Source organism: Pelobates fuscus, chromosome 10 (genome assembly GCF_036172605.1).
Source record: "Pelobates fuscus isolate aPelFus1 chromosome 10, aPelFus1.pri, whole genome shotgun sequence".
NCBI classification, from domain to species: domain Eukaryota; kingdom Metazoa; phylum Chordata; class Amphibia; order Anura; family Pelobatidae; genus Pelobates; species Pelobates fuscus.
The window spans coordinates 125,281,744-125,296,722 of NC_086326.1; the positions used below are offsets into that span (position 1 = coordinate 125,281,744).

At 35.5% G+C, this 14,979-nt stretch overlaps 1 protein-coding gene across 1 annotated transcript in view; it reads left to right on the forward strand.

Moving 5' to 3' along the window:
- The window catches only part of NRG3 (neuregulin 3), a 684,293-nt gene that overhangs the window by 211,222 nt on the left and 458,092 nt on the right, over positions 1-14,979 (forward strand). The window contains exon 2 of the mRNA XM_063435172.1: positions 6,994-7,123. Coding sequence (XP_063291242.1) covers positions 6,994-7,123 — 130 coding nt within the window. The remainder of the gene's footprint in view (positions 1-6,993; positions 7,124-14,979) is intronic.

Sequence of the window (14,979 nt, forward strand, 5' to 3'; positions counted from 1 at the left end):
ACTGCTGGTCTATCTCCCTCAATAGCCCAAATCAAATTGTTTGCACAAAAACTATAGTTGTTTTATTTCACTGTCTATTGGTAATTTAACTTGACTTGTGCAAAAAAAACATCATTTTGTGGCTGCCCCCTAACCATTGATCATCTTTTGTGTTCTTCTTCTTGATTGGATAGGAGATCCATGTCACTTGATTAGGCAGACCTCTGGTCCATCATGGGTATCTAAGCTATTTATTTGTCTCCACCCAAAAAATAACCCCTTCTCCATTCCACCCCTTTTTTCTATGCAGTAAGACGTAGAGGCAGAATATCTGCCTGCACAGATTCAATAAGTAATAACAACAATACAACCTTGCAGCAAACAAACTCCCACTGTAGTTCCTCCAGTTTAGTAGTCAAAGCAAGAAAAAATTGGAGTAATGCGCAGCTGGTATTTAAAGTGCACACCCAGGTGCTATCATATTTATTTGAAGGACAAAGTGCAAGTTGCAAACATTTCACGCGATTGCCCTTTATCAATACACATGTCGGACATTTAAAAAAAAAAAAAAATAATTTCTTTGACCCCTTTTTTTTCTCGTGCCAGGAACAGTACTCCACATCACAAATGAAAACAAGCATGTTCAGGCTTACACAAGTCAGTTCTTATGAGATTCTGGCATGATGCTGTTCAAAATTCTTGTCATCACTGGATCGTTGTGAATTCAGCCAGATTACAGCTAAATCTAAATTGAATCTCCAAGTCTAAAAATGTATGCTCCCCAATGGCTAAAACATAGCCCTGGTGACTAGAAATTCTAACTAAGCTTGCAATGGTGTATTAACTTTTAAGGTTTGCTTAGTAGTTTAGGTAATTACATTTTAATAAATTTCAATATCTTATACACTGTACATTTTTACCTTTGATTAAACATTTAAATTCTTGGTCATTTTGATAGACTGTTCTGACTAATAACTTTTGTAATTAAATGTACATGTCCTATTTATTCCATCCAGAGCAACAAAGAATGTTTTTTTTTATTTATTTATTTTTTACAGTGAATAGAGTGCACTATATTAGAGTGTATTAAAACAAATTAAGAGCCAAAAGTAGCTGCCTTTGTGTTCTCATATTCCAGTATTAGTTTTTTTCTATTCATATCTGTCACAGCAGCAAAGTGCTAATTGGAAGTCACAGAACTCAATAATTGTTCTGCAGAGGATGCTAAAAAATTGAAGAATGCTATGTTTACCTTTTATCTGTGATTTATAGTTGCAGGTTTCTATTGGTGCACGGAGAAGAGATAGCTCTTAATTAAGGAAGCTGTTTTCTTCTATGAATGCCATTTTGTGAGACAATTTGGCAAAGATGATGAAAGAATCCTCACATCCATTTTATGACAATTTATAGGCTTAAAGCAATTGAATTAGAAGCTTTTTTTTATGACAGGCCTCTAAATATACATGCTGTAATTAAAATGAAGATTCTTGTTACTAAAAGATGGATAGATAGAAAGATAGCCAGTTAAATACCGGGTCTCCCATTTTTGGACCACATTCCCCATAAACCTTCTGAAAGTCAAAATAATAAAACATTTGACCTATTCTTTATTTACAACTAAAGTTCAGGTATGTAGCTACCCCTACGTTATATTAAGATCATCTATTGACTTTGTTTGTGTATATCAAAGCTGTTCATTTATGGTTTAGTTATATTAAAGAAATTAATACACATAGATACCTTGGTGAACAAATTATTGTATCCCTATATGACATGTTTTATTATTTATGTTGTTAGGTATATGTCATGGTGGCCCTGGAACTGTTTGCTATTTAAAACATCATTTTTCAGTGGCTTCTCAATAACTGCTAAAAAGAGCACCACAACCACAATGTACTCTCTCTGCAAGCATCCAAAACTAACCAAAGCAATCATCCGTTCCCAATCCCGCTTTATCCCACTGATTACAATTGCCACCCAGTAAAAATAATCGACTCCTACTTATCCACATCATGTCACGCCCAATTCACCACTACTCTCACTTCAAGGCTTCCCACTTATTTGTGGGAGGAGTATGAATCTATCTAACCTATAAAAACCCAAATCACCCTCTTACCTGGGCCGTTCTCGTTCAGTTCATTCTACCTACCATACCCCTTATACATTATTTATTACAATCATTATCCTTGGTGGGCCCTCTTTTTATTACAGGCCTACCTGTACATTGGTTACGGAACACCCCAACCAACATGGCATTATTACAAATCCCCTCTGATGAGCCAGATTGGCAAAATGTGCGTCAGCGTTTCTGACAAGCACACTTCATAGCCACTGTATCACGAGTGAGCTCACGTTCGGCTTACAATGGCATTAACAAAAATTTACTTATACCTCTCTCTATATATTGGTGAAAAAAACAGCTATCATTACAATCTCCAACGTTCTATCATTATATCTATTCTAGGGGTGGGTGGCACTTCTTACACCCATTTAGGAGTAACAGGCATTTTGGGTTAAGTGGTGACCTCGAAGGAATGAGTATTTACTTTTCCTCTCGCTGCCATCACCCCTATTGCTAGAGACATGTATTGGCTACATTGTTTGGCAGTGAATATTAGTTAATACAATGTTCCGTTTTTGTCCCCACTACATTGCTAGACTTTTTTTAAGTTGCACTATCTCTAGTAAGACAATTTAGCCTGTATTACTAGAATGTTCTGATATCTTAGTATTCCAATTGCAGCACAGCACATTGTTTTATACTATTTATTTTTCAAAAGGGGGGGAGACGTCGCGTTATCCCTTTGTTTGGAGTTTAGATTTAGATTGTTTCTATTCTCCTTATACCGCTGGTCTGCTTCAGATGGCCTTTTTATTATCCTGAACTGACAAAGCTCCAGCCTGTACTACCTTACTCCATATTCATTATCACTATATTTGGGTAGAACTACCAGATCTTCATATACAGACATTATAGCTACACTCAGGATAATTGTTTTGTAAATATGTACATTATTATTTCTGTTTGAATTTTCCTTTTCTTTTTGTCGAGGTGACTTATTTCACCTCTTAATTGCTATATTAAAAGTTTTTTTTTTATTTTTAGAGATACCTAGTCAAATTGGTTGATATTTGCCACTCCACCAGCGATACAGTTATTAGTTCTCTTTGTTCTCATTTATCTAACCTATTAAAACCCAAATCACCCTCTTACCTAGGCCGTTACCATTCAGGTCATCCCACCCAACGCACCCCTTATATATTTTTTATTACAACCATTATCAAAGGCCTGCATTTGTGGGAGGGGTATGAATCTATCTAACCTATAAAAACCCCAATCACTCTCTCTTACCTTGCCCATTCCGATTCAGGTTATCCCACCCTATCTACCCGTACATTGGTTATGGCACACACCAACCAACATGACACTATCACAAATTACGCATATTGCTATTATGTTTCTGACCACAAGTTTTAAGGCCAAAGGCCTGTATTTGTGGGAGGAGAATGAATCTATCTAACCTATAAAAACCACAATCACCCTCTTACCTGGGCCATTCCTGTACATTATGTATAACAATCATTACCCTTGGTGGGCTCTCTTTTTATTACAGGTGTAACCGTATGTTATAGCACTATTATGAATTAAGCATATTACTATTATGTTTCAGACCACAAATAAGTAAATAAATATATATTTTTTTTATTTTTTTTATATACATATATATTTATACAGAAATTCATCTCAACATTTTGAAATGAAATAGTCAACTCGTTTTAGTGTCAAAGTTTCCTTTAAAGCTGGATATTGGGTAATTAGAACACACATTGATGGCATATCCTCTTCAGATACTATGATACATTTCAGTGGTGATGGTGTCATTGTTTAACATTACTGCAACATAATAACACAGATGGTACAAATATGTGCTTGTAACACACATCCCTCTTTAGTGTTGATTATCAAAAAGAATGGACATACAGGAAATTCTCTGCATGGAGGCTAAACCACTTTTTTAAGGGGAAAGGTTCCAGGCTTGCCCCTAAACCGCTTTATAATTTACAACCACTGTAAATATAGGTGTATGGTGGTCATTATAGATCATGGGAGTTTTTATCTCCTGCTCTATAAATGTAAATTTGATCACACAGGAGGCTCCAGCAGGATCTAGCAAACTATTAATAAGATAAGAAATTCTAAACAGAATTTGCAATAAAGGTAGTGTAAACATTAGATGATGCTTTGCTGGAAGTGCTAAGGAAGGCTGTGTAAGTCACGTGCAGGGAGATGTGCCCAGGGCTGCATACACAAAGTGATTTAACTCCTAAATGGCAAAGTATTGAGCAGGAAGACTGCAGGGGCATAATCTATACACCAAAACAGCTTCATTAAGCTAAAGTTGTTTTGGTGACTATAATGTCCCTTTAAGTAACCATAAGCCTCTCTGTTACTCACAATTACTGTGTGCCCAAACCGACTGTATGATATAAAAGTAAATGGGGGTTACTACATTTAATTCCAAGCATCCCCTACATTCTACAAATGAGGGAGACCGTTGGATTCCTCATAAAAATAAATTAACTCTTTGGTGAATGTGCTGTACAGCCACCTAGTGGTTATTTAATTATTTTAATAAGGAGAAGGGACATTTAAGGGGAGAGAGCACAACAGGGAGAGAGGGAGGATCTTTGCTATACTGTAAGTTCCCCTGCTCACTCATGATTGCTGCATCCGAGCAGTATTTGCAGCATTCCTATCAGTATTTTCTGACATTTGGTCACCCTCAGAGTGATTGTATATTGAAAAGACCATTAAATTAGTGATACTGACAGCTCCGAGACCAGAGCTGTCATTATCAGTATTACCTGCAGATACATGTCACAGATTTTTTTTCAACTGTCCCATTACATCATTCACAGTAAATGGTTTCATTTGATTTGAGCAAAATTATACTTACAATTCTATCTTGGCTTTTAGTACAGAAAAATATGTTGCTGCCTTACAGCTGGATAACACGATCCCAAATATCCTCCAAATGTCAATAACTTTCTTACTTAACTCTCAGTAAGGCCAGTCCTTCACAAGAATAAAAAACTGCTCAGTATGCATAGAGAAGAAATGGCAACACCTTGCCAACAACTATCACACTAGCTTGCCAGCAGTCAAGAAGGGTTTATGCAAAGCCCTCATTAATGCCATGTTGAGAACTACAATATCATCTGAAGACACGTCTTCATTTATTCATGTATTCCCCTGAACTCAAAAGACCTAAAAGAATTTGTTTACCTACAGACTGCAGTGCAACAGTCCAACAGTACAACAGTCAGAAAGAGTATTTGGGAATAAAACTCCAGCTATTTATAAAGAAATGCATTGACTGGTGTAGACCTTTAAATAAAATGTATATCTATGCATTATTTAAAATGAACTTCTGCCTACCATTCCCTGATAAAATGGGAAGAAAATAATAATTGTATACAGTAGTACACATCATGATAAAGGATAATCTTTAGTGGGCACCTGTTGGCCAAGGGTTAGAAGGGTTTATAAAATAATGTAGAGGTAGGCAACCTTTGACAGCCCAGATGTTGTGGACTACATCTCCCACAATGCTCTCACAACCGTAATGTTGATAGACCATTGGAGGAGATGTAGCACACAACATTTGGGCTGTCAAAGGTTGCCTACCTCTACATTATTTTATAAACCCTTCTAACCCTTGGCCAACAGGTCATTATAGTGTAAGGGTCAAGTGGGCTGTAAGGAATAATGTTGAATAGGACAAGGGCCTTTCCAAACCTTTTGAAGCAAAATTTCTGTAAAATAATGAATAACTACTAATATCCAGCAATATCAGGCATGTTTTCTGCCAATAGAAATGTACAATAGTTGTGTTTCTTGGCTGACAGGTCAGCTGTTGGTATGTACTATTCTCTAGCAAAACGGCATTAAGAGTGCAAACATGGTTGGTTCAAAATGGCTCACGCTAGTTACGTTGTTCAAGATGATTGAATTTGATAATGTTTTAAAGGGACACTATAGGCAACCAGACAACTTTAGCTCATTGAATTGGTCTGGGAGCAATTTCCCTGTACCCCTTAGTACTTCAATGCAAATCATTGCAGTTTTAGAGAAACTGCAATGATTGCATTGCAGGACTAAGACTGCCTCTCATGGCTGTCAATCAGACAGCCACTAGAGGGACTTCCTGCTTGCTGGGCGACTTTTGGTCACTTAGGTGATGTATCTTACATCAGTAAAATCCCCATAGGAAAGCATTTCAGAAATGCTTTCCTATGAGGCAGGTCTAATGCCCCGGAGTTCGTCATGCATGTGCATTAGCCCTCACTGTCAGATGACGTCGGAGGAAGCGGATGCCAACCCAGCACCAAGGGAGATAGGTGCTGGAATAAGGTAAGTACAGAACTTATTTTTTTTTTGTTTTTAACCATTTTCAGAGAGGTTGACTAAAATTGTCTCAGAAAAATAAATAAATAGATATATTTTCTGTTAATATTTAACATAAGTGAAATCACCATGGATAAGTCCTACATTAACAGAAGGCAACATTTTCAGCTTAAATTGTTACAATGCAATCAAATTGCACAAAATAACAGCACTATGCAATGTTCTTTCAACGATAAATGATTTCCACCCACAATGTTCAATAAATGTCTCTTTAATAGAAAGGAATCTTGAGATGTATGTAACTATATATTGTAACATTTCTTTATTTGTCAGTAGTTATTAATTTAAAGGAGTACTGTCGGTTTTAAAAAGTAATTCAACACAAATCACATTTAAATGATAGCTTTTTATTTTGAAATGGAAATGTGTTTTGTGTAACAGAGTTAAAGTTTGAGATTATAGTAATTTCAAGGTCATGTTGCCCTACAATATTCTAGAGAACCCTTTGGCAGAAAAAAATAAAGTATTGGACAGAAATGTATTTTATAGATTATAGATGAGTAATTGTTTTTGTTTTTTCTTTCTTTTTCTATTGTTTTCTGCAGATACGACCACTTATCTCACCGAACGATCAGAGCACTTTAAACCATGTAAAGACAAGGATCTTGCATACTGTTTGAATGATGGTGAATGCTTTGTGATTGAGACCTTGACAGCATCTCATAAACATTGCCGGTAAGTCATTGCAAAACCACACAATGTGCAGCATGTAAAAGCAGGTGTGAAAACCTTGCTCATTAACGGTAATGTCAACGTTAATGGTTAACATGCTGAGTTTTTTTAATGTGTCCTGAATTCATACAAGTTTTTGTGCTTCATCAGAATTGAAAACGAGATTCTATTGATTAATGGAAGAAGTGTAGGCAGACCTTAGGTCAAAAATATGGAGATCTTTTTTTTTTTTTTAAGAATGTGAACAGCATTAATTAAGATACACAAATAATATCTAAAGAAACCAAGCATAGCTTGCTGACTTATTTTCAATGACTCATTGAGCCTTGTACCTTTCTATGTCTTTATGCAAGTGTATTGCTGTGAAGTGCATGCTGGGAATCGCTAAACAGACAATTTGTAATGGATGTCTTCTGTTTGCCATTATATATATATATATATAATGTTTTTTTTTTTGGGGGGGGGGGGGGGAATCTGCTTCAGGGTTTGGATTAAGGGCATCTTCTATGACTAGTGTTAGGGGTATGTTTTATGGGTAGAGTATTGGTTTAGGATTGTCTCCAATAGCAGAAAAATAACTATGTAGCTGATTCCATGTCTAACTATGCATAGACTGGCCTGAAAAAAAAAATCCTGTTCTACACATAGATTGTCACTGTCTGATGTCAAATCATGCAGTGACCTCAAATATTTTCTAAGCAACTACTATCTTAGGGTTTTGCATGCACATAACCTGCTTTTTCAGAGAGAAGATATTATGGTGTTGTGTTAAAATACATAAATGTCAATATAAAACATGATCCTTTAGGCTTACTCCTACATAACAGTATCAATATCTAATATAATATAACAATAACAGGAAGATTTATATGAAGAAAGGGTGCAACATACATAGTTAATAGTTAATGTATAACCTTAAAGATTGAAAAATCGAAATCTAAACACAGGTGTATCTGATATTGATTAGAAAGAATAAAAATGTAAAAAAAAGTTTGAGGCTGAAACACTGGAAAAAAAAATCACAATAATAATAAGAATATTAATAATAATAAAAAAGTTATCTGATCATTATGATAAATAATATGTTTTCACTACCATTGCAATGGCTCATCTGCCAATGTCTGGGGAAAAGCCATTCAAGTCCTACACCAGCAATTTACCTTGAGGTTTCATCTAGCACAAAATCTCTGAGGCAGAAAAAGACATATTTATGAACCACAACGTACTTATTAAGCCTTAGTAATGCACGTACAGTGTGGTCATAGATGGCCTGATGTTGCCTCTAAAGATGGTAAAGTGTTATATATCTTCTCAGTATATACTCAGCGCTATGGAATTTTGCTTACGCTATATAAATAATAAAATAATATTAATAATAAAGGAATGCCCCATTTTTAATATTAGTTACCAAAGGAGTTATCCACTAGACCAAGCATTGTAAAAATGTATATTGTAAATTTAAGGCCAAAATAGTTGAGCTGAAGTTTTATAGGCTTTTACTACTTTTGCCTAAAATGTGCAATTCTATTTAGTAATTGACAGTCCCAGGTATAGTGACTATTTCAATATATATGGTCATATTGTGCCAGTCGTATGCTGCTAAGAATAAAAAAGACAATCCAAATATATAAAACGGTGGTACTTGTTAATAGATATTTTACGCACCTTTACTTATAGATTGGTGTGTTTTTTTTAGATTTATCGTTAACTGTGAAATAAATTCTACAATGTCATATATTTATTATGTTTTGGTGAAATAACAGGCCTGATCTTATAAGCTAAGTAATCAGTAAAAATATTTCATTAGTTACATAATGACTGATCACAGTTAATATTTCTTATAAAACAATTTTCAGACTTTTTTTAATGAAGCAAGATTTTTTTATAAAGCATAAATGTAGAAATTCCATGATATAGAGTGAAATGTTAGAAGGCAATTGATCAGTTTTCATGGTGATTGTTCCTTGATAGAATGTTGCCCCTGATAAATATATAAATATATATATATATAGACCAAGGAAAATCAGCACTCCCAGGGTTTTTCCAAAACGAAATGTTATGTCTTTATTCCAACAGTCAACGTTTCAGTTCCACTAGGGAACTTTCATCAGGACAGAATACCTATATACTATATATATATATATGTGTGTGTGTGTCTATATTTCTATACAATCTTTTTATCTCACTTGGCAGATTTGACCTACAAGGAGGCAAAAAGGAACAGAAATATAGAACGTGTTTCAGGATATTGAAGGAAAATGTATTAAAGGCATACTATAGCGTCGGGAACACCAATTCGCCTCCTTGGCTGACATCATCAGAATTGATTTCCCATAGAAAAGCATTGGATTGGCTGAAATCGTCAATTCTGATTATCACAGCCAATGAGGTGGGGTGGGGGCAGTGTGAATCCCCGCCCTGCCCAGCATCTCCTCATAGAGATGCACTGAATCAATTGTAGTTTTTCTGGTGACTATAGTGTCCCTTTAGGGCAAAAACGTGCTATGGTATACAATTCTAAACTAGTAGAAGGTGCCATGGATACCAATAACACAAAAATAATATTTTGACTTGTTAAATTTCCCTGAAGTATTTGTTACATGTGACTTTATTGTGATATATCTCTCCATATGATTGATCTGCATTTTGTAGCTGATTTATTATATTTGGGAATGTGTTTCAACAGTATATTCACCATAAAGAAAATAGATATATATTTCTCCTGCAATTTATTTCTTTTGGACTTACCCATGTAGCAATCAGAATATTATTTTTTTACTTTAATTTCTACTTTCATTGGCCTCATTTAGTTTTTTCTTTTTTTTATAATGTTAGCAAGCATTACAAATTGCTATTCCAATGTTTAATTGTTTTGTTTATAACTGCCTGAAAGACTGGCAGTGATTTGACATTGAAACAGCGTATAACGATATTGAAACAATATATTTATATCTCGATGATCACAATGTGAATGTGCACAATGTATTTCTTTCCTGTTGAGCTTACAATCATGTGTTTTGTTTGCTTGAACATTTAATGAACGGAGTTTATTGCGTTTATTATTGCCACAATTAATCTACTGCAGGACAAGGAGACCTCTTAGAATTATTTGTTAATATCCTATTTTACATAGCCTACAGCTTTTTCATGTTTGTAAATCTTTTAAATAAGCAGCATTCCCTCTAACAGAGCTATTCAAAGTGAATTTCAAATTTCAGGTCAAAAAAGGCCAAACAGAAAACACAGCTGGCTAGCAGAACTTTCTAATTCAGCTAGATTGGCTTAACATTTTAAATACATTTTTAATTTCGGGCCATTCACACATAAATGACCCTGAATAGGCTCCATTCTCTCGATTTTTACCACTACTTTAGTATTTACATACATAAGGATTCACATTTTTGATTGTATGATTTAATGATTTTTTTTCATTAACTTATAACCATTAGAAGATAATCTTCAATAAAATAGGTTGGTGATAAAATGTATTTTTAGCAATATATTACATTTGATTATTTAGGCTTTAAATATGTGTTGAATTTACCATGAATTCCTGAAAATGTTCTTTGAAAGCGAATAACTCTGTATAGTAGAGTTTTGTTCTTGATTGTAAAAAGTTGTATATAATAAGGTGACATATTTCTAATTGTTATTGCATTGCATTTTGTATTTTATTTTTGACAAAAAGCTCTTGAATTCCACCTACTTTACAAAGTACTGGACACCCAAGTCCCTTCATAAAATGTTGCCATCTGTTTCGCCTAATTGCTGGAGGTACAGAGAGAAGGTGGATTCCATACGTCACATATTGTGGAATTGCCCACTAATTAGATCATTTTAGCAAATGATCAACGGAACCTCCATTAAAAATTGTAAACAATGCCTCTCTGCATTTGAAAATGTCCTGCTTCATGTTACCACTTTTCCCCATATCTAAATATAAAAAAAACATTTTTATGCCACCTACTGAATGCAACAAAGTCACTGGTACCAGCCTTATGGAAATGACCTGAAACATCAATTAAGCAGCGATGGCCAAGCTAAGTAGAAGAAATGAAAGATGCTGAAGCTCTGATAGTGTCCCTATCAAATAATGGCACTAACCATGAGGAATTGTGTCCCCACTGGGATACATATATGTCTAGGAGGGGTGCCACAACCCTAGCCCTGTATGCTTTAACCCCTTAAGGACCAAACTTCTGGAATAAAAGGGAATCTTGACATGTCACACATGTCATGTGTCCTTAAGGGGTTAAATCACTTGTTACACACTTTGGGTGGGGCGGGTACCACACCTAACTCCTCATTTGGTCGATGGGATGCTACATGCTGAGGAATGCTGACTCCATTGACTGGAATGCATCCAGAGAGGGGCACAGTGGTTAGGGTGTGTTTGTGGGGGGTGATCTATCTAATTCTCCTTTTCCCCTCTAACATGGGTAAATTGCTCAATATTATATACCTTGGGCCCCAGCACCCATGCTATTGAGGTTCACAGACTTTATGGAAGCTACATATATTAATAACATACATTGTTTATATGTTTCTTTTTGCAAAGTATACATCTCAATTTTCATGAGTTTTGTGCTGTGGCTCATCTGCTTGCTATATTCTTGTTCTGTTTATGCAACAGAAATTCTTATAAATAAAGCTTCCAAGATAAAAGAGCTCATGAGTCCAGCCAATAAAAACCTTCCACATTGCAACATATATTTCCGTATCATAATGTGTATACACATACAAAATGACAGGGTAAGCAGAATCACTCTCTACTGGCCACACACCTCAATTAAAAATTGAGGGAGGAACCTGAATTAGAATGTACAAGAACAATAACACTAAAATGACAAGAAAAAAAATACACACTTTACCTATTTCCAATGTCCATTTTACTCTCTCGCCTTTTTTTCCCGCACAATGCTTTTTCAAGATTAACTACACACAGGCATCATATTTCTTAATCTCTCCTGCCCTCTGACATGCTGATCTTCCTCTTGTACTCATTTACTCCTTCATCCGAGACTGGAAGCTCATTTTAGTAGGGCCTACACCCGCTCCTGTGTCTGTTCACATTATTTGTGTGAAGCTATTACTTATTTTTAAATATCCCTATTGTAAGATCGTAAAGAGCTCTGTAAAATATTGGCACTATTTCAGTTCTAACAATAACAACACAATATACAATACTTAGCGGAGCACAGTCCATCTAAAACATGTAGAGATCTTTCAAAGATACATGACACACCTAGCTCAGATGAATAGAAATGAGAATTTATTACATTGAATGGTCATAATGTGCTTGACCTGCCACTACTTCAAAGTCCTCCACTATTGGCAGGTATTAGGAGTTTAATCTGTGCAGTTACTCTCTGTAGAGTTACTCTCTAGCAATGCTAGTGTTTCTTAAGGAGAATAATCTACTTTCTTGTGGTTACAGTTAGGCTTTAACACCAACATTTTTACATCTTTTTAATATCTGCGTAACAATTCAGTTAGATCTCGACACCAAAACAGTACAGATTTCCAAAAGTCATCTCAAATAAGCAAACTGAGCTGATTTGTTTTGACAGATCCCACCAGTACTCAAGCGAGTATATGGATTGGAGGTCCTGAAAATAAATTTAGATGACAGAAGGCATCTGTACACATTCTCAAATTCTAAATCTTCTTTAACCCCTTAAGGACACATGACATGTCTGACACGTCATGATTCCATTTTATTCCAGAAGTTTGGTCCTTAAGGGGTTAATGTACTCTTATTTTGTTATCGAGACTTGCCTGAGTAGAATTGTCATATTTCCAAAAGGCATTATACATTTCAGATGATTTTTGCTTAGATTCTTTATAACCAGAATCTCCGCTGTAACGTAGGACGTGACATGGACAAAATATGAACTCTCAACGAGTTCCGGGAGTATTCACTGCAGTTCTAAAAGTGCATCGGTTTACAACAGCAACGCTGTTTATCACAGTACTGCTGCCCTTTTCTGTGTTCCTCTCCGCTTGCACTGATGACCTTCCCCATAGCAAAGTCTATTATCAGACTTCACTCCCAGAAACCTAATTTTGCATTCTGCGAAGCATCCATGGCAGTTAACTTTGAAGTTGCAGTGATCACTAATATGAAATCATCAATGGTAAGTTAAGTTATGCTCTTCTGGCTAGCTGTACAAGTTTATCAGCAGCAATGCTTCATTGAATCCATTCTCAGGTTTCTATCAGTACAGGCGTTTAACAATATTGTATGAATTACTGCGCAGTAGACTGATAAAATGCCATTAAGCATCACATTCAACTGCGAAATCCAATTGCATTTTATTTGGCTTTATGAAAAAATGGTTTACAGTACGTCCCTTTTGGCAGATCAGTAATGCTGTTTACTTTGTTTATGTAGTCTCAAGTTGACAGCTTGTTATTTTAGTTACTCAAAGCTGCATTAACCTGCCTCCAGCCACTAGAGGACAATGCAGTGTGCACAGAAAAATGACAGTAAAATCTGTTTGGAAACCATTACAGAGCTTTTTAGGGTGGATTCCCAAACCACATGTATATATGTATATATATTATACCAGGTTATTCACTTAAGAGAGAGAATTATGGTTATTCTGATTAAACAAAACAAAACCAGAATATAATTAATCAGAATTAGTAATAGGAAGCCATGCACGCAACTCTCTTTGTCATTTCCTCATTTTATACAAGGTTATTTAGTAAAGTGAGAATTCAAAGCGAATTAGAAACATAGAAACATAGAACGTGACGGCAGATAAGAACCATTCGGCCCGTCTAGTCTGCCCAATTTTCTAAATACTTTCATTAGTCCCTGGCCTTGTCTTATAGGTAGGATAGCCTTATGCCTATCCCACGCAGGCTTAAACGCCGTTACTGTGTTAACCTCTACCACTTCAGCTGGAAGACTATTCCATGCATCCAAAACTCTCTCAATATATAATACTTCCTGATATTATTTTTAAACCTCTAATTTAAGACTATGTTATGGTAGTTTTTCTTCTTTTAAATATAGTCTCCTACTTTACTGTGTTGGTTCCCTTTATGTATTTAAATGTTTCTATCATATCCCCCCGTCTCGTCTTTCCTCCAAGCTATACATGTTAAGATCCTTTAACCTTTCCTGGTAAGTTTTATCCTGCAATCCATGAACCAGTTTAGTAGCCCTTCTCTGAACTTTCTCAAAGTATCAATATCCTTCTGGAGATACGGTCTCCAGTACTGCGTACAATACTCCAAGTTGGGTCTCACCAGTGTTCTGTACAATGGCATGAGCACTTCCCTCTTTATACTGCTAATAGTTACATAGTTACATATAGTTACATAGTTAGATAGCTGAAAAGAGACTTGCGTCCATCAAGTTCAGCCTTCCTCACACCTGTTTTTTGCTGTTGATCCAAAAGAGAAAAAAAAAAAAAAAAACCCAGTTTGAAGCACAATTTTGCAACAAGCTAGGACAAAAAATTCCTTATTGACCCCAGAATGGCAGTCAGATTTATCCTTGAATCAAGCAGTTATTACCCTACATTGAAAGATTATATCCTTGAATATTCTGTCTTTGCAAGTATGCATCTAGTAGCTGTTTGAACATCTGTATGGACTCTGATAAAACCACTTCTTCAGGCAGAGAATTCCACATCCTGATTGTTCTTACAGTAAAAAAACCTTTCCTTTGCCTTAGACGAAATCTTCTTTCTTCCAGTCTAAACGCATGGCCTCGTGTCCTATGTAAAGTCCGGTTTGTGAATAGATTTCCACACAATGGTTTGTATTGGCCCCGAATATATTTGTATAATGTTATCATATCCCCTCTCAGGCGACGTTTTTCTAAACTAAATAGGTTTAAATTT